Source organism: Gymnogyps californianus, chromosome 11 (genome assembly GCF_018139145.2).
Source record: "Gymnogyps californianus isolate 813 chromosome 11, ASM1813914v2, whole genome shotgun sequence".
Classification (NCBI taxonomy): Eukaryota; Metazoa; Chordata; class Aves; order Accipitriformes; family Cathartidae; genus Gymnogyps; species Gymnogyps californianus.
Window position 1 is genome coordinate 9,057,112 of NC_059481.1, and position 20,488 is coordinate 9,077,599.

At 38.6% G+C, this 20,488-nt stretch overlaps 1 protein-coding gene across 7 annotated transcripts in view; it reads left to right on the forward strand.

Moving 5' to 3' along the window:
- The first annotated feature begins 7,311 nt into the window (after positions 1–7,311).
- Positions 7,312–20,488, forward strand: part of ZNF280D (zinc finger protein 280D) — a 52,448-nt gene continuing 39,271 nt past the window's right edge. For 5 of the 7 annotated variants that reach the window (XR_007767085.1, XR_007767086.1, XM_050903136.1 and 2 more), the window contains exons 1-4: positions 7,374–7,433; positions 12,710–12,855; positions 16,686–16,751; positions 16,859–17,229. Coding sequence is in view for 5 of the 7 variants with exons in the window: in XM_050903136.1 (XP_050759093.1) it covers positions 12,717–12,855; positions 16,686–16,751; positions 16,859–17,229 (576 nt within the window). In the remaining 2 variants the exon portion in view is untranslated. Of the gene's footprint in view, positions 7,434–12,709; positions 12,856–16,685; positions 16,752–16,858; positions 17,230–20,488 lie in introns of all 7 variants that reach the window. The other 2 variants (XM_050903140.1, XM_050903135.1) reach the window with 2 other exon arrangements.

A 20,488-nucleotide genomic window follows, 5' to 3' on the forward strand; every position in this document is an offset into this window, starting at 1 on the left:
CATTGGAGCATTGTACTTCTACAAGTTTTAACTCACTTTTTGGTCTTTTCTTTTTTGGAAGGAATTATCCTCTCTTTGTCTGCCCAACACAATGTGGTTTGCTTGTGGGATCCTATATGAAGAATGGTTAATATTTTGCATAACGAGTAAATCAATTTTTACAAATCACAACAAAAGGAAGCATCATAGGAGAAATTTTCACTTCCTGTTAACAAGGGCACATACTGCTGAATATCTGCTCACAATATTCTAACTAGAGTATCTTGGCAAAGTAACGTACAACAGCCTTTCTTCCTCTGACAAGGCTTGTGAGAGAGAGAAACCAATCTAGCAGTAGGATTCTTGCAGTATAGCAGTTGTCAGTATGACCTGGCAATTGCTGTCAATAAGACAACTTCTCCAATAAATATACATTACTCCCTTTTTTTTAAAAGCAGAAAATATGACCGTAAACTTTACCCAGCAGTGTCATTTTTCAACAAGAGTCTCTGGGGCATATGTTGAGTTGGTATTATGTCACTTTTCATACTATTTAAGGCTTCTGCCAAGTATTACAACAATGTCTGGCATCAACCCAGTAGAACAATGTTTTTTACTACTCAATTACTTAATTTAGTAGAAGTGGACGCAAAGGCTAAACCAAGTAGTTATTTGCTTGCATCTTCTTTACTATATGGAGTACACACTGTAGTAGACATCTAGGATTGAATTTGTTCTAAGGTGAACGATAAAAATTAATCCAATAGACAAGGTGTATGCCCTGTGTCTCTGATCTGAGAACTGGACGAGCAGTTGCAATAGATAAATGGATGTACATAGTATCATTTTTCTAAAATCAATTTCTTAAATGAAAACTAAATTATTTCAAGGCTTATTTCTTAATGTTAATCTACTAACTTCATTTTAACCTAAAGTCACCATGAAAAGCTTCTGGAAACAAATTTTTTTTTTAAGAAATATTTTGCATCCAAATAAACAAACTAGATTTGTAATAGCAATGGCTCTGTTTGTAGCCATTTTCACTCTGATAGAGCTCATCCAATTCAAACATTTCTTGTAACTTCAAGCAGTTTAGAATGCGTTCTCATCTGATAAGTTTGAGTAATGTTGACAGGAGAAAACATGCACACTGAAGAGACACTGACTCTCCTAGATGTTAAATTTTTTTGTTGTTATTATTCTGCATGATGGTATGGTGGAAGTGTTTAAAAAGACAATTTATGGTTTGGGTTGGGTTTTTTCCTTAGTTTACAGAAGCATACTTTTAAAGTTTAAAAGACTGGAAGCTTATGCTTTCTTCAGGGTTGCGTGTTAGACTTTTCATATTGTCTCAAAAAGGAAAGTATAAACACATTATGCCTAACAAACATTATAAAATAATGTTATAAACAGATTAGATCACCCCTTAGTGTTTATATTTGTGCCAAATTCCTGAAGGTATGATACTGTAACAACAAACCACAGCAGACTAAATGCAATCAATTTTACAAGCATACCTTATGGAATACTTGAATACTTGAGTAAACCATACATGTGTTGAATAGTGGGTTTTTTTGCAGATGTTCATTTAGTATCTGTTTGTGCATTCATAGTTACAGGTTTCCCATCTGAACATACCCATTCTAATAAAATTTTGGCAGCAGCTCCAATTGCAATGTCATGCGGGTTGGTACTTGCTGTATGTGTGTAGTGCCTCTAAGAATAACATAATATTAAACAAACCTGTAACTTCAATGCTAATAAGCAATACTTCCTCACTCTGCTGTAGGTTTTTTACTGACATACAAAATCAGAACCAGACAATTGCACTCTGATTTCCAGATTACATTCAAATAGTGACCAGACATAACACAGAGCCCTCACTCAGCAGGGGTTCAAAAAAAAAATCATCATTAGGTATATTTGTCGCAGTAGTTGAGTAGCACTTCCCCCAGTAGCTTAGTAGCACCAAATGTACCAAGTCTGCTTCTGACACGTTTTAACCTGCTCTAGAAATCTTCAGTGATGGGGACCTCACATTCTCCCTAGGTAACTCTGACGAACTAAACTTGATGTTAATAAGGCAGCATTATGTTAAAGTCAAGCCACATCTACAATTTTTTTTCAGGATTCTGGTCAAGACTTTTCAGAACATACTATAAACTTCTTTACTCTTCAACCACTCTCACTAAATATTAATTTTGTTTACTAAATCAATAGTGAAGAAAACACTCAAAGTTCATTTTTAAATATCAACCTGAAACTGAAGATTACATAAGAGATATTCTAGTATCAGCAGAGAAGGGGATGTCTGATGTAATGTACTGTAAAGTTTTAATCTGTAAAAGTTCTGTTTTCCTAAAAAGTTTGATAACTTTATGTTCTCCTAGTATTCTGCTTGTATTTCTGCGTAGGTAAATTCATGATCCCTATTTAAATTCCCTGTCACTTTCTCTGTATATGGCACTTACCTTCAACTGGAGCACTGCTGGCACTGTTACATTGACCTCCCATGTCTATGACAGAAGTATCTGCATGCTGATGGTAGCTTAATTGATCCCCATGTTTATGTATCTATAAACCTATAAACTTGTAAGAGGCTTGCACAAATAGCTTATGGTGACATCTGTCACTGCTTCAGTTAAGAAATGTGAATTCGCTTTTTTTGGATACTATCTCCCATCCACCTCTGTTGTTTGTGGAGAGAGTTGGGGAAGTGAAGACTCTTTCAATCTAGTGAAATTGGTTAGGTCATCATAGTAACAAAATGGATTTCCTAAGATGAATGTCAATAGCAATAGTTCTAAGAATTTCTTTATAAATTCTTAATTCAAAGATAAAGTAATTTGTAATGTATATGTGATTTTGTGAATCTTTAATGGTTAAAGGTTTTCTGAATCAGCCTATAACTACAGATGAATAAAACACTAGCTTGTCTTATGATTTCATGGTAAGAGGTAAGGTGGTTTATATGCTTTAAGCACACATTTTGCTCTTCTTACATAGCAATGTTTCTAAAGTATCAGCTACATTTCCTGGTTAACCACTATCTAGCTCTTCGGTCTTGATCTGGAAATACAAAGCATTTCAACCAAACTATTCGTGTTGCTAAAAACCTTGATGGAATTTTTGTCTTTTAGCTACATATGGATGGGATGGTTGTGGTTAAAAATCAAAATGATCAACAAGTTAAAAAGTATGGTGCCAGGGTGAAAAGTAATCATCCAGCTTTTGCAGACATCGATGCATTTTTTAAAGACTGCTAACTGATATAAAGAGTATGGGGATTTTTTTTTTCCCCAGCCCCAAGCTTTTTTTCCGTAAAAGAAAAATGGGTGACCATCTTGAGAATTCTTATACTGGGCCTTTTGGTTACAGAAATCAATGACAGATAGACATTTGCTTGCCCAATTCTTTTCTAGTCTCTATGAATCAATACGAGGATTTTTTTTTTGTTAACATTTGAGCTGAAGCAATCGAGAGCAACTGCTTTCTTGCAACTTGCTTGTCTCTAGTTATTAATTACTACTTGAGAAGACATGCTTTGGTTTCCAATTTGCCCCCTCTTTGCCTATCTCAACTGCAAAATCCTCATGCTTAGCTGACCGACACTCTTGCCTCAAAATGCCTGAACATGATAAACAAAATAAGAACAATATGAACAACTGCTTGTTGATATGCAGAATAAAGTTGATATTTGTATTCATAATTTCTCACTTATTGCACTCGTCCCTCTACCAGCATAAAGTCAGAGGAGTCAAGACAGGAAGTAAGTTATACCCTCCGGTGTTGTGAGCAATACAGCTACCAGCATCTGCTATTTCTTAACAAACTTCTGTATGCCTTGTCAAAATGAGACTATGGTCTGCTAATTCATCAGTGGTTGATACAGGGTGATGATGGGGAACAGACCCCTGGGATAGAAAAAAGGATAGTTTAGCGGGCAATTTACAACCGAGAAAACAGAAGTAAAAGACCTGCAGAGCAGAAGGGGCAGAACACAGTAACAACACAGAGAATCTACACTTAGAATGAATCTATGAACCTATCATTGCAATTTTTTTTTGCTGGGGGGAAAGCAAAAGAATGGCAGTGGAGAAGCAAAATACAAATAGCTAACAGATTTTGGGTTTTGATTGGACTGGCAGGTCTAACAGCTGCCAGAGTTGACAGTATCAATGTGTCTACTTGCCTACATCCATGCATCCATGTTAGCCCATGTTAGCAAGCGTCTTTAGTTTACAAATGCAACTCGCTTTTATTTGTGGGATTTTTTTAACCTGCAGCAAGCAATAGAAGCATTTCGGACCATTGAGGGATATTGCAATCAATTGATTTCTCTGGCACAGACAATGCTTTTGAGACAAAAAACAGAAACTGATGAGAGATTACTGTCAATAACTCTCAGAAGGGAAAGGAATGTCTCTTTAGTAATTAAGTCACAGGCCAGTAGATCTAAGATGAAGTAATCAAGACTAGTTAGCTTTCAAGCTCAGCTTTACTACTATAGCCAACAGTGTATGCATGCTGCCCAACTGCATGAAATAAAATTGTTGTGTGTAATCAGCTTCTGCTAAGTTTCTCTTTTAGAGTATATCATGTGTTTGCAGTTTTCTCTGCAAGTTTTCAGGCATGGTCCTGCTAAAATCTCGTTACGTTATCAGTACCTCCTCTTACATATAATGCAGCCTTCCTTCATGGTACTTAATTCTAGCTGGCATCTCCAAAACTTGCAGTTTTTTAGACTGCATTTGAAAGTACTGCATGTCTTCCATCATACTGGCTTCTCCTATAGAAGCTATAAATCTTCCTGTGTGGTGCATCTGCCTATGCCTTTCTTATTGCAAGGACACCACAGAGGAGTAGGTTCTTTAATTGCCTGGATCTGCTGGCTCACTGCAATGATAACTGGCAAGGACTATTACTGAATGTGGAGGGTAGGAATCCCTGTTTTTATTTTCCCCCACCCCAGCATCTCCCATGTCATTTCCATGGCTGATGAGGAACATCAGAAGGCCACCTTCATTGTTGATGCAGGCTATGAAGTCTCACATCTTAACATCAAGGAGACACAGCTCACCTATATCACAGTACACTGAGTTTTCAGTCTCTTCTTTATAAAGAGCTTTTTCAGATCTCATTCAACTTTTTACTTTTTTCTTCAGTTAGTCACCAATTATTTATTGCAACACAAAGTTTTAGGGCTTTCTCATTAACTACCTACTAAGCTTAGCCAAGATGCTCATCTATAAACCAAGGGAGCCTTGGAAAGAACTATTTTTTTGTAATTATGGGGGCTATTTACGATCCTTCATTAATTTGTGAGTTTCAAAGTTGTGAACGCTTATTAATGCTCACTTGGAAAACTTGTTTTGCTCCTATGGCTTTGTAGGATGATGCAAAAACATGATATTCAAGCAAATTTGCCCAAGGACTTAGGTAGGGGACTTGCAGAACAGACACTATGCAATTTCATCTTCAGAATGCACAAATTTAATAAATTAAATGTGCAGAGTTGATCTTAGTTCTGTTATTTCTCACTTTTCCAATGTTTTACCCTGTAATCTTAATATTATCTTTATATTTATCTTGCTTTAGAAAGAACACAAACACCTGTAATGATTTCTCAGTAGGTAAATGAGTAGTTGAAAATATGTGTTTCAAATAAGTGGACTATACCTCTCTCTTCCCAGTCACTTCTGTCTAAAATAAGTTCCCCTCTCTAGTTCCCATTCTTTTTCTCCATTTTTGGCCAAATATGAAGAATATGTCTTTCTCTCTTTTTTCCTCCTACTTTGCCAGAATGGTATAGTTTAATAATTGTTTAATTACTAAACTGTAATAACCAAATGATTTAATGGCATAATCACTAAGCAGCAATTATTTAATTACTAACGTTGTTTAATTATTTTCTTCACTTCTCTGAGGTTCCAAAGTACTTTGGAAACATCTCAAGGCTAAAGGTAATAGTGAAAATGAACAGAATATTTTCCAGGCTAAACACAGCAGTCAAATCTTTAGAGCTTAAGTTCACAAAGAGAAGGACATTTCCCTTTTTCTTCTGAAAAATACCCGTATTCGAGAGAAAATTTACACTAAATAAACTGAGGATGCCTGAAGGCAGCTATGGCAGATGTCACCAACAGTAAGTTGTGAGAAGTATGGGCTGAAAAAGTTGAGAGATACAGATTACATTTGGTTAAGTAGTTTCCCATTTTTTATCTTCAAAATTCACCAGAAATATTTTCGTATTTTACTAAAGGAAGAATCACACTTCCTTTTTTTTTTGTTTGATTAGGGAGGAATGCACAGCCAAACTGAGGAAAAAAAGAAAATTTAAACTCGGGAGCATTCTTAGACAGATGTTGGCCTGGGTGAGAGCGCACTATAGACAAAAAGGCATGAGAAAACCTGAATTTCTTAGTCACCATTTGATTCAGATATTTCCACATGCAAATTCAGAGGTGAGTGAAAACGTAGCTCTTTGCGGTACTGTGCTCCAGAACTGTTTTCTCTAGCGACCATGGCTTCGGTGCCCAGTTAAGGCCTTGTCTACCAGCTTTGTGATGTCCCACTGAAAGTAAACAGCAATGTTTTATTCAGTAAAGTTTTGGAACAGTTAATCATGTATTTGATTATTTAACTCACTGTGTAAATGGCTATGAAAAACCACAATGAAAACACAGATGCACAATGAACCTCCAGTCTGAAGAGCACTGTTTAGGATCTTACGCTCTACCGATTCCAGCAACATACTCTGTGTTATATTCTCAGTTGTTTGTACTTAATGTTAACTCTGGGTACAGCTTACCCCAGCTTTTGTTTGGCCATACGGCTGTGTGGAGTTACTGGTGCTTGTGATAGACTGTACCGCAAGGGAAAGGCCTGACCGCCCGTCACGGCCTACCGAGGGGCGCGCCCGCCGTCCCGGCAAGCGGGGCCTACTTACGGGGCACCGCTGAGGTGAATGTTGCTCGCGGGTCCTCTCCCCGCCCGCGGGGCCCGCCGTGGATCTGGCCGCGTCGCGGCTGGCCCTGTCAGCCCTCGCCAAGGCGGTGGAGGGCGGGCCGGGCCGGGCCGGCCGGCTAGGGGGCGCGAGGCGGGCGGCACGCGCCAGGCCGCGGCCCACCGCCGGCCGCGGGGTGTGAGGCCCGGCACATGGCGCGCGGCCCCGCCCCCGCGCGGCCCCGGCCCGGCCCCGCCCCGCGGCTGCCGGAAAGCAGGCGCCGCTGTGGGGCTGACCCGCGCTCTACCCGTCAGGCAGCGCGCCGGGCGCCGCGCGGCCACCCCCGCCTCCCTCGCCCGCCCTCCCTCCCCCGGCGGCGGCTGAGGTGGGGCGCCCCGGTTCGGCGATGTGAGGCGTCTCCGCCAGCGCGGCTGCCTCCCATCCCCCCGCCAGCCCGGGAGGAAGGGAGCGGGGCGGCCTGCCGCGGCCTCTCCGGACGCGCAGCACGGTAAGCCAGCCCGCTCCTTCTCCTCGGCCCTCCCTGCCGGGGCGGCCTGCCGCCTCCCCGGGCGGAGGGAGCCGCTGCACGGCGGCGGGCGGGCCGCGGGGGGGATTGTCGCTTGCGAGACCGACGCCATCTTAGGTCGGAGCGCGGCCTTGCACCCCCCTCGCGTCTGTGGAGCGGGGACCCCGGGTCGTGGGGGCTTCCTCGGGCCGCCCGCGGGGTCCCGCTGGGAACCGGGGGGGTTTGCCCGCAGAGGTGTCCCGGATAGGGCTCGCTCCGCCCTGCCTTCGCCGTCCGGGGGCCGGCTGCGGCCAGGGCCCCCGGCCATTGGCAGTGGATGCCGGGCTTGCCGCCGGGCCTCCTCCCCTCCCGCCGCGGCTGTGGTATGCGGGCCTCGTCCAAACCCGAACCTGCAGCCTCAGTCGAGTCCTTGTGGTCAGCCGGCACCGGGGAGGCGGGACGCAGGGCGGTCAGGCTGTGCCAGAGGCGGCGGCGCCAGGGGCGCTGCGGGCGGAGCGGCAGCTGCTCGGCTGCCCTCGGGGACTTGGCTTCCTCCCGCGGCCTCGCACCCATCGCAGCTCGGGGGTGTGAACTTCTGACTGGTTTGCAAAGGCAGCGTTGCCCTTCCCTAGGCGGAGCTTATACCGTCTCATGGCAGAGAGGGTAGTGTTGGCTGTTTAGGTTTGGTTTTGAGGGAAGTTGGTTTATGCTTTGGCTTTTTAAAACTTTCAGGTTCAGTTTCAGCTTGGTCATCGTTTTTTCGCTGCTGAAACAAATGCAGCACTCAATAAAAATACAGTTGCTCACAGTCCGGATGAAGCTGTGGATTGCACACTCTTCTACAACTAACATGATGCAAAGTTATGTGCCTGTATGGGAAGTCATCTGAAAAATACAACGTGGGTGCTCACTGTATGATCTGTGTTGTAAATAATATAACTTCCCCGTTCATTTGAAGTGCAGCTATTAAACTGGAGACAAAAAATGTTTCAATAGTTCACTGATAAATACTATTATGGAAGGATGACAAACAAGGCTAGTCTGAGAACTTTCTGGTTAATGTAGATGTCCTCACTCTTTAAGCTCACTACCAATTTCATACTAGTGATTGGTTTCAGTTATTTTAAGCCAATCCAAAGAAGTAATGAGTATTGGAAATGTTACTTGACCTTCAGAGTGGAACAGGTGAATTGCATCTGAAGTAATAAATGGGTTTTCAGTAACTCTAAATCTTAATGCAGCTGCCTTTGCCATGATTTTCTATAGTATTGATTTCTGTGCATCTTTAAGGTGCACTTCTGCAGATCACTTTCTGCTGTTTTCACTACAGCTGTTACACTTTTGTTACATTTACTAATATTTGTATCATTTTTGTTGTTTCTATGTGAGTGCTTTTAAATCCTAATAGTAAAAAAACCAGGTTATAAATACAACTGGCCTTTAATAAAGTTAGGTATCTTTAAATGTAGTCGCCATGATAAATAAAGATGTCCAAACTAGTGCTTTTAAAACACTTATTTCATCAGAAGCTTATTGCTCTTTTGTGCAACGAGTTCAAATTTTTTTCTGTCTTGTATCAGGTTTTTAGTTCATTGCTGGTCTAGTTACTATAATAGCGTTCCACGGACTTGTGTTTTTGCAGGTTGTTGATTATCTGTGCCTGCCTAATGAACTTTTAGGACTAGCTATAGTTTTTGCTGGGCAGTTGCCTTTTAAAGCAATATCTTCATATAGTCTAGTGATATTTTTAAAATGTTTTAAAGAACTTGTTCACAATTTTGACACTTTTTAGCCTTGAACAATGGTTTAAACACTTTCTTTGATTATATACATAAAGCATTTCATTGGAGTTTTGGACCTCTCACATCCATGGACTATCTTTAAGGAGATGTGTGTATGAATGTGTATATATGTTTATACATATTTAAAAATGAGGAAAATAAAGACTACTGTCAGTAGGTTTACCTTTCTTGTACTGGCATCTGTACCTCCACTGGGAAATATATGGGGAGAGTCGGGGGAAGGATTCACTGTTGGTTTTGGCTTTGAGAGCAACCACTAGCAGGATTCCTGGAATGCATTTTCTGCGTTAATGTAGTTAAAGAAGCTGAAATCTTGGAAGCTAGTTGTACTCTAAAAATGGATGTAGATGTTTCCTTTGGCAATGGAGACCATTTGAGCAGTTCCTGCACACCTCCTGTAATCAAATCCGTTCCCCCTTACTGCAACTTTGATTGCTCAGGCCACAGATTTTTTGACTTCTCAGTCGTGCCAGTAAAACTGTTAGTGGGCCAGATTATTTTTAACCTGCGCTGGTTCACGTCATAGTCCCGTGAAAAGTCATACTAGCACAACTGAGGGAGCAGTGCAGGAGCAGGGCAGGAACTCTTTAGGCTGGCTTTGTTGCCAGGAAAAAAGTCAGTGAAAGCTTGGCTTCAAATCATAGCATTGAAATAAAAAAATCAGATTGAAAGATCTGAAATAATCTTGATGCTTGCCTTTTAAAAGCTGCCATACGTTTTGAGTCACCTTTTGAGAATACCTTAATATGTACATCCCGATTCATAAAATGAAACATCCATAAGAGGTGCATAAGTTGGTGTAACTTTCTAAAAGTCCATGCTTATGTTACCAAATTACTTTTAACTGTATTTAAAAAAAAAAAAAATCAGCTGCATTATAGTGTAGTTGAGGTTATGACGTGTATCTTCTTAGAATTCTGCTAACATATAGATTGCTTTTGCCTATTTTGTGTTTTTAATATAAATTACATGTGCTGTCATTTGCATTCTCTGAGCACATTTTATAATGGACTACCTTTTTCCCTTGAGGTCAAATAAAACTAATTTTTTTTAATAAAAAAAACCACAACTCATTTATGTTGTCAGTTCCATGAAAAAAGTCTTTGAAAATAGTCTTTCATTTTGCCTTGAAGTCTAATAAATTTTGCCTGTGTGTTAGTAAAGAAAAGGCATTCTAAAGAACGTCCTGCTACAGAGGAGAGTCAGGCTTGATTCTCTTTCCAAGACCTGGCACGTGGCCTCTGTTGTCTCTGTCAAGTGGAAATTGGCTTCACACTCTTCATCTTTTCCTATGACAAGAATCTAGTTTAGTGTCTTATTCTCTTCTTTCCTAGCACCATGTTTAACTTCAGCACCCTCAGCTGCTGGAGGGAGGGAGGAAGGAAGGAGTATAGCTTTGCTACTTTATATTATCCCGAAGACTTAGCATGTAACACCAGCAGCCCCATTCTCATGCACTTTAATGCAAGTAGGGGCATGATTCTGTCTGCTCACCTGTGAAAAGCTATTACAGACTAATTATTTCTACAATCCATCACCAAATCTAGCAGCTCATTACTCCTATCCTGAAATTGTCTTCTCTTATTAGATATTAGACAGTTTCTCACTGTGTCTGTGCTGAAGACTTCCATTTCAAACACTGTTGATAGGTATTCTTAGTTTTGCATAATTATACTTTCAAAAAAGAAACTTGACCCAATGTTTAATATATATGTTGCTCTCAAAATATTTTTGGAAATGAGAAAATCATGGGAAATTGTACAGAAAAATGTGTTGAATAAACATCCTCTTCATCTTACAAGATAAATAATTTAGTTTAAGAAATACCAGTTTATGATTATGAATGTAATCTTGATTTTTGTCACCTTGTGTAGAAGGTTTGATAGTCTTTAGTGACATAATCATATACATTAGTGCTGATCTGTTGCCTTGGCTGTAAGATTTAGGGAGCTGAACTGTCAGAGAGCTATTGCTGCATAATAGTGGGAAGTCAAGCTTCCTTAACTAGTTTGCTTTGTCAGGTAAGTGTTGCATCAGCACAAAAATGAGAGAAGTATTGGTAATGTATTTTGTTGGCAGTAGCCTGGTAATAAGACTAGAAATATATTGATTGTGGCCTTCATGAAAGGAACTGTTGCTTGGATATTCTTCACTTTTTGTCAAGGCAGTCCAATGATGAATTGAATTTCATGTGCTTAACTGCTCATTAATTTCAAGGAATTCCTATATTGGCTGGAGTTACTATTGAGTTCCTCATGCAAAACTGTATTGTTTCCCCTCCGATTTACCAAAAAAATGGAGACATTGAATTTTGTGAAGCTCTGTGTCTTAGGCGAAGCAAATGCTGTTGTATTGGGATCCTGATCCTGGTTATTGCTGAGACAGCCCTGTGGTTTTATAAAATTACTGGTCTTATTACAAATCAGATTATTGGTAGTGTGTGTAAAGAAATATACAAGTTTCTTATTTCCTGTATTGTTCAGAAATACTTTCAAGATTATGTTAGAGGATATGAAAAGAAAGTGGAAAACTTCATTGGCCATCACCGTTTATTTAAAAAACAAATAAAACCAGTTGTGATTGGAGGTGCTAACGTTAATTTGGTTAATTCCAAAAGGTACATATTTTCATTACTATTTTCATACATGACTTGTTTTCCTTGCTGCAAGAGCAAGTCTCCAAGCATGAGGGACTCAGTCTAATGAGATCTATGCAAAATTTTTATCAAGTCCTAATTGATAATGAAAACACTATGCAATGCATTGTGGGTATGGTTTGGGGTTTTTGTTGGTGTTGTGGGGTTTTTTGTTTGAATTTTTTTTGTGGGTGGTTTGTTTGGTTTTTGTTGTGTGGGTTTTGGGGAATTTTGTTTTGTTTTTGTTGAGTTTTAAAGAAGATGTGACTATATGGGTAGCCCTGGCAAAATCTTACAAAACTTGTGGGGCTGTGGTAGGTTGTGGGTTTGGGTTTGGGTTTTGTTGGGTTTGGGTTGGGGTTTTTTTAGACGTGAAGAGAATAAAGCTGTAACTAGTGTTTCAGTAACTCAGTTGTGCCGGGTATATTACATGCTTCATAGTAGGGTCTTCACATTTCTTGTGAATCACTTACCTGAAATAGGAGTATTTTTTTAAAAGATACCTTTCAGTGTGGTGTCAGAGGCTTCCTCTGATAGTTACTGGTGGATTATACAAAAATAGTTTAAATTATGTGGAGGATATCTTTGGTCTTTTCTCATCTTTGATAGCAAAGATGAGAATTCAAGTAATTATCAGAAAGGTGATGTGGTGTCAGTCTTTGAAGATCTTCTATATTGGATCAGGTTCAACCTGTATAGAACATAGCGGGGGTGGGGAGAGGAAGGAATACCGTTCTATGGGAATTATTGTCAAGTGCGGTAATCTTTACTGAACAGTGAAACATTTGTTTCATGGAAGTACTGAATGTTTTGGTATGTATGTTTTGTTTTTTACTGTCTAGTCTCAAGATGGCAGAATTATTTATGGAATGTGAAGAAGAGGAGCTAGAACCATGGCAAAAGAGAGTGAAAGAAGTGGAGGAGGATGATGATGATGATGAGCCAATCTTTGTTGGGGAAATCTCAAGCTCGAAGCCAGCTAGTACATGTAAGATAACATTTTCCATAACTTAAAACAGATGTTTCAAGGTGTAAAACTTTAAACTTACTTTGAAAATACAGAATTTTTAACAATAAGACTTAAGAAATTCTACATCTTAAAGCTGTTCTCTAGGTCGCTGTCGTACTGAAAATTGGAATTCTGAAGAAATTCTGTCCTAAAACCCAGGTTATGCCCAGCTCTGTCTACCTCTAACCTTAAATCTCTGAAGTCAAAACAAGGATGTTTGAAGGTTTTAGCATTAACAATATGGTTAAAAATCCAACGTATACAGTGCTGAAACCATGCATGCAATTGCTCTCAATATGGTTGATATTTAGTTAGATACTTGGAAGTGTCTCCCTACTAAAGGAATGTGCATGAATTTAAGTCTTCATGTTACAGTCCCTCTTTTTTCTCCACCTCACATTTCATGTGTTGGTAGACAGTCTGAATGGGTGGACATAATTCTGACAAAACCAAGGTAACTGTCTTAAGTGTCTATAATAAAAGCACAATCAGGAAAAGTGATTAATGTGAAAATAGTAGAAGCCTCTCAAGTAAGGGATTTTTATTGTTAATAAATTAATTCATCCCCTGTAAAATAAAGAGTTTTTTTCATCAAGTTCTGTAGTTTTCTCCTAGTGCAGGGAGTGAGGTTAGGTGGTTGTGATGACAGCAGATGTGTCAGGATTCCATGTTTGTCCTGTGCTTGGGCTTTGGCAGGTAAGTAAAGGAGAATGTTATTTTTGTTACTTAATTTTAGTAATGAAACTTTTTGATTTCTGTATGTGGCTATCTTGTAGTCAGTTGTTAAGAGGTTTGACCTAAGGTTTCTCTAGCTATCAAGTACACGAGACTTTGCCTGGTGAGGTTTACTTCTTTCAGTTTCTGCCTCATCTCTGCTATGCTTGTATTCAAGATTTCTGTAGTCATTTTCTGAAGGTGCATAGTTTGCAGTGAAGACTCTCACGACAAAACGTTAAACTGGGCTCTCTGTCACACTCCGCTGCGTGGACTTTGGAGTTGTTATTAGCTGTTCAGTCATTTTAGTTCACCATACTTTCATCTTGCATCTGAACTCTATTTTACTTTGTTACTCACTGGGATAATAAGTCTAATGCTTCTTACACTAGCTTAAAAAAGTGGTTTAAATATTAAAGAAATACTGAAGCTGATGTTAAAGTTCTCTCACCTGAAAATAGTTCTTAAGTGTTAATCTTTTTGAATATTTTAAAAATATACTAGATCCTCTTGAAAATTTGAAGAATATTTTAAAGTTACTCTAAAAAGTTTTCTGCAGTTATGAACTTCTAGAAGGACTGAAAAATACCCTTACTGTTTTCTGGAAGGTCCAGAGACCTCTGGATTGCTGTTGGTCATTGGCAGTAGGTCATGGCATAGAACAACTATTAAGGCACTAGGCACGTGTTGGAACAACAAATACGCCAAGTTTTGTTGCAGTCGTTGTCTCAAGATTTTTTTGTAGTCATAAAGGGTAGAAATAGTTCAGGTGAAAACTATAATTTTGACATGATTCAGCAACTTCAAGAACTTTGGTAAAAGATAGACTCTTACAATGTATACCTCTTATTCTAGTGCTGTCCATACTCGGTCCTGACACAAGTAAAATCACTTATGGTATAACTTTTTACTTTATCTCTTTTCCTTCCCTTTCCTCAACTTTTCTCTTTGTAATCTTCTACTTCACTATCAAAAACAGCTATGGAAGAATGACCTCAGTTCTTCTCTGGCTTGTAAGTAGTACTACCTGGCAGTAGTCAGGCTTCAGTTTGTTATTGGTGATAGGCAAGACACAGTGAATTCAACTTTGCTTATCACTGTTGTTTAGTTTTTACCTGAGAAAATTCCTGTCTGATCAGATGAAAGATTAGATGACAAATGGAGACTTGCATGTAGTTCTTGATTTTTCTGAAAGGTATATTTTCTGCAATACATAGCAATTTTTTTTAACCTTTTCCTGACAATGCAGTTATCAGTTTTTATACAGACTGGTGTGGAAAACTTGAAGGAAATAGTTAAAAACCCAACTTTGACCTGCTGGCACAGTGTCATGTACAATAAAGTGCCTCTTCTGATGTACTGGAGGATTAGTTTGGGATGAAAAGTAATTCACACTTTGTTCCCTTTACCTTTTCCTGCAGCTGCTCATTTTTCCTACAGTTAATGCTCATTTTTCTTGCTTCCTTTTTCATAATGATACAAACCTGTAATGTGTTGCTACTTTAAAATGTTGTTCTGCATGTTAGCTTTCTTATACTTCAGTGCTGTTTTACCTAAACAGGACAAATAAAACTTTGATGGGGAGGGGAAAGGGCACATCAAGCCTATGATAAATCAGTTGGGTCATGTAAATCTAGTTTATAATTTCACTGACTTCCTGAAATGTTCTTTTTAAAAACAGTAAAATCTACCTTTGTATTTTAGGATGTGAATTGTGTGCACATCAGACTGTCTGAAGCTGAGTAAGCTTTGTGAGACATAACTTTTAGGATAGCTTTTTTTTTGTAGGTAGATGAAGGCTTTAGTTCCTTTTCACTCTGGAATTCAAATGTGAGGTACAGATTATTAACAAATACAAAAAAAGTATGTGTTCAGCTAAATCCTGAATTAAGTTAATCCTTGCTTGTAGTTAGTGTTGTGTTGAAGTAAAAATGGTATTACTATTACAGGACAAAATTTTGTCGTATCTTAAAAAATGCAAACCTGTTTGGATCTGTTGATTGCAGCTGCTTTTTTATTAGTATGATCTAAATGCAGGTGACAGGTTGAAAGCTGTGATCTTCTGAGCTCTACTGCTATTAGATTTATTTATCAACCTGAGTAGTCTATACTAATGAGCCGTGGCTGGTGGAAACAGCCTTAAGGTTGTTAAAGACAATGTGCAGATACTCTAAGATCTATTGTTTGAGATCCTGGTGTAATTTGACCCTGATTTGAGAAGGTACTTTAAACCTTGTTGGTTAGATATTGGAGGATCAGTCTAATTTCATATGCATATTTTCACATGTCAGAGCAAGAAACTTAACAGCAACACTGATGGAATTGAGAATCTGGCGGTAGAAACATATTTTGATTTGATGAATATTTTTGTAACATTCTGGAATGATTAGAAACTCCAGACTAAGACATAAAAAGTCGGGGAATATTGGTGGCATTAGTTAGGGAGTAAACATCAAATCTAAGAAATTTCCTGTGTTTCTGATGGCCTAGAACTCTGGTCATAGAATACCATGTAGGATATGTAGGAAAATCAGTCCTCTTGTAATGCAATTCCAACACAACTCCTTTGATTGCTGGTCTGTTGATTTTTTCCTTCACATTGGAAAATGGAGATCATGAAGTCTAAAAACAAGTTTGTCAGTGCTGTATTTTCCTGTAATACAGAAGCAAATTGTGTAGTTACTGGTTTAGAGAAAATGCTTCCTTTAGTGTAGAGCAGTTCTAGTATTTGGGGAACTTATTATGTATATGAGAAACAGAAGTGAATAAATGCATTATAATCAGTAAAGCTAAATATTTATGAAATGTTCTTTTTTTGTTTGCACTCTTATTTGTGTGTTAATCTATCTCCAAAAAAATAAAACCTGAGATTCTTAGGTGAACTAGCTTAGCCTAAGAGAAGGGGAGTAGAAGAACATATCTTAATTTGTACAAATAACACTTTGTTTTGCCAGGTATTTATTTTAGAAATAATATTCTAATTTATAAGTTAAATCCTAATTGGCTTAATTAGTGGACATGAATGCTACTTTTAATTTGAAAAGCAATTAAGTTATTAATTTAACTGCAATTAAGATAAATGTAACTTTTGACAGATATATTGAACAGAGTCAACCTCAGCTCATCACGAAGGGGGATACAGAATGGTGCACCCAGTAGAGGTACTTTATTGTCCTAATATGGTAATTAAAAACAAAAAATCCACAACACTTATGAAACACTTGACTGCAAAATTATATAAAGATAACTTTGGAATCCTTTGCAACAGGTACAGTTACTACATTCAAGCCTGACAGTCACCATTATGCGACACCTGCCTCCAGCCCCAGTGCCATGCCTGTTTCATCAGTCTTTCAGTCTGTATCCAGACCTACAACTAGCTCTGTAGCAGTTCAGCCATTGTCTATACCAGTGAATGTTTCAGGAACTTCACAAACACTGCAGAGACCAGTTGCTGGATGTTTATCAACACAGCAGATGCCTGGGTCAAGTTCTGGAACATCACAGCCTGTTAGCAGACCTGTAACCATTCCAGTGACGACACAGCCAGTATCAAGAAGTATCACAGTTCCTGTAGTGGCTCAACCTGTATCCAGGCCAGTGACTACTGTAACAGCACAGCCTGTGATACTCAATCAGGTAAATTTTTATTCCCTTAAACTGTAAAATACTCAGATGCAATTACTTTTGAATAAATTGAGGAACATACTGACTCAATCTAGTAATTTTAAGACCTGGACTAGGTTATAGACTAGCATTACATAAACTGTAAAGATTCTAGGACCATAACCTTGCACTGGTGAATTAAAATATATGTTTGAAAATACTGATTTGCAAGACTCCAAGATGATAGTGTTAGTAACAGTGGAATTACATTAAATGAAAGTCTTAGGCATAAGAGAAATCAGTACTGTTTAGGTTACTTTGTTTGTTGTGTGGAGAAATAATAGAAATTCTCATTTTCTAGATTTTGCAGATTTCTCTGCTCAGAGCCTGATACTCCGTATTGATAAATTAATTTCATTTTTAAATAGCTTGCATTTGATGTTTAAAGTAATTTGTGGTTTTCCAACCTGATTTTTACAGTGCCTCTCTTGGGACTTTTGTTTCTTAAGAGAATACTGTAGTGGTAGCTCCTTAGGTGTTTTTGCTTTTTGGTTCACGTGGCAGTTGTAGTGGAAGAGTATTATGGTAAGGAGGACTTAAGCAACCAAAAGTTACAGGGTCGGTAGATGAAACAATTTGACAACATACTTGTTTTGTTTGAAAAGCCCAAGGGAATTATGCACATAGATCATGTATCATAGATCTTCCTGGATTGCCACAGAACCTCAGAATGATAACTTTGGGGAGTCAAGTTAGATGCTGTTTTTATTGCCGTAGCCGTTGGACTTTTGTGAGAGAAAGAATGAAGATGAAAATTTCGTATTTGTATGAGGTAAACTGTGATGTGATACTTTTATTGAAAATAATTTAAGCTGAAACTGTTCAGACAATGTGCCTATAATATTAGCTACTACTGTCAGGTTAAAATGAAGCCTGACAGTAGGCACCATCTCCACCATCCATGCAAATACACACACCTGCGGTTGTCCCAGCTGTCAGTCTTTTGGTATAAATAAAAATCATGCAGCCTATTCTGCATTTGCTGAACAAGGCAATCAGTCTGAATGAACATAGTTAATAGGGCCATTAAAACGTGAGAATTAGGTGTTCTTCTTAAGACTTATGGCTAAATCATTGCCAATGGGGGGGTTGTATTTTAAGAAAAACAATGCAATGTAATCATTGCCTATCAAGTGGGTAACTGAATCTCTGGCAGATTCATTAGGAAAGAACTCATAGTTTCCAATTTTGAGTCTTCAGCAGTTGATCGATAGTTTGCGGAGAGAAATTGTGGACATGTCTAGTGAAGCGGGTTAGCTAAATCAGTCTGTCACTGTTTCTAAGAAGGCCTAAAAAATGATGTAATCAGAAGTCCAGATATCAGTAGGATATCTAGGTTGCCTCTGGAGTCCTCTTAAATCTATCTTTATAAAGCAGGACAGATTAATACAGAAAGGTCTGCTACTTCACATGATGTATACGTGTATTTCAAGTCTGAATTTTATTTTTATAAATGTTTACTTATGACACAGTATGCTTTATTAAATCCTTCAGAGGAGTGCTAGGATGTCTTGCAGAATCTTTACTGCAAAAGAAAGCCCCCTCCTTTACTTCCTTCGCACATACATGCTCATGTTTTTATTCTAATAGATAAAGCTGCTAGCGGCCTTTACATTGTTTTTATTAGAAAACCTTAGAGCAAACAGACGTAGGAAAGCTGAACTTCTCCAAAAGGTATACGTAAGCTGGACATAACTCATCAAGACAGTGATTTCCTTTAAAGACACTATGCACACAGCACTTCTTTTTGTGAGAATTCTTTCTCATTCATCGAGTTTACTTTCAACAGGAATGTCACAGATGAGACTTTAGTTAAGTTTTATAGTCTTACTTTGCCAAAATCTGCAGGTGCTTGTTCTTCCCTGGGAGAGTAGAGAAACACCTATTTGAAGAAGTTGCAGCCTGAAATATGACTTTCAAGGTACATGGCATGGAACAGAATCTCTAACCATGTCAGTTCTGTCTATTCCAAGTTAGACTGACATGCTTTAGAAAGTAATGCATCCTTTTCTGGGATATCCAGTGCATACATATTCTGTGGCCTCTTAAAAGTTCCACTTTTGAAATTATCGTATGTTATATGGTTTCTTTACAGTGTTGACATTTTGATCATGGCTTTCATGAGCTCTTAATTTTTTTAAGTTATCCTAAATGTAACATCCTATTGTTTGGATGCTAAGAAATTCTTGAGTACCTTTAGGAAGATTTTTCTGGGTTTTTTTTGGTGTTTAAGACATGCTGAAAGTGAATCTTCTGTCTTTTCAGCTTAACTTTTCTAGATTCAGAATTGTATTTCCAATTTCAGCCTTATCTAGAATAATTTGTTTTCTTGTTTTTATATTGTTCCTGCCACTTGATTGTTATACTTTTTATGGGGAAAGAGGCTTGTTTGGTGGGGTTTTTTTAGTTTTGTTTTGGGGTTGTTTTTTTTTTAGGGAGGTACTATAGTTCAGCTTCTTGGGCAAAGTTCTGTGATTTTCAGTATCACTCCTGCCACATTATGTCATTTGCTGTTCTTAGTGTCATGTGTATACTACCTGTATTTTGGTTCATCTCCTTGGTTTGAATTGTCTTCATTCAAGAGCTCCTTAGGTTTTTTGGATTCCCCCCCCCGCCCCTTATCTAGTCTTTATTTCACTTGGGACCACTGTTTTATATTGATGATTCTCTCTCTTGGGCTTTCTGTGATATTTTTGTTCACGCATTTTCTGTTTCTCCCCCACTTGATTCTTCCTAAGTGGCAAGGGCTTCAAATAAGTTTTTCTGGGAAATATTTGACGTTTGGATCTTCAGCTTCCAGATGTTGAAACTTACCCTTGAAATTAAAATATTGTGATGTGAAGATGACGGTGAGGTATGACTAGACACTGTGGCAGGACCCCTTTTTAGCTGAACATCCTTCAGAGTGCCTTTGCATTCTTAATATGGTGCAATATTTTTTAATCTCAGGATGTCAAAGTTTTTTCTGTGGGAACTGATTGGTTTTGATCACCAACTGGGTTGAAACACGTTTCCTCAATTTCATAACATGTAGGTCTATGATTTACCTTTTGTCAATGTTTGGTATTCTAGTTTTATCATTGAAATATGCCTCTCCAGTCACAGGCTTGATTCGCTGACTTCCTGTAAAAGTCTAGTTTTTGTGTTCTTGTTACTGCACTATGCTAATACACTTCCAGAATTCTGTGTTGGATTTGGCTTCAGTTGTACTGTTTACAGCAATTCTAATTCA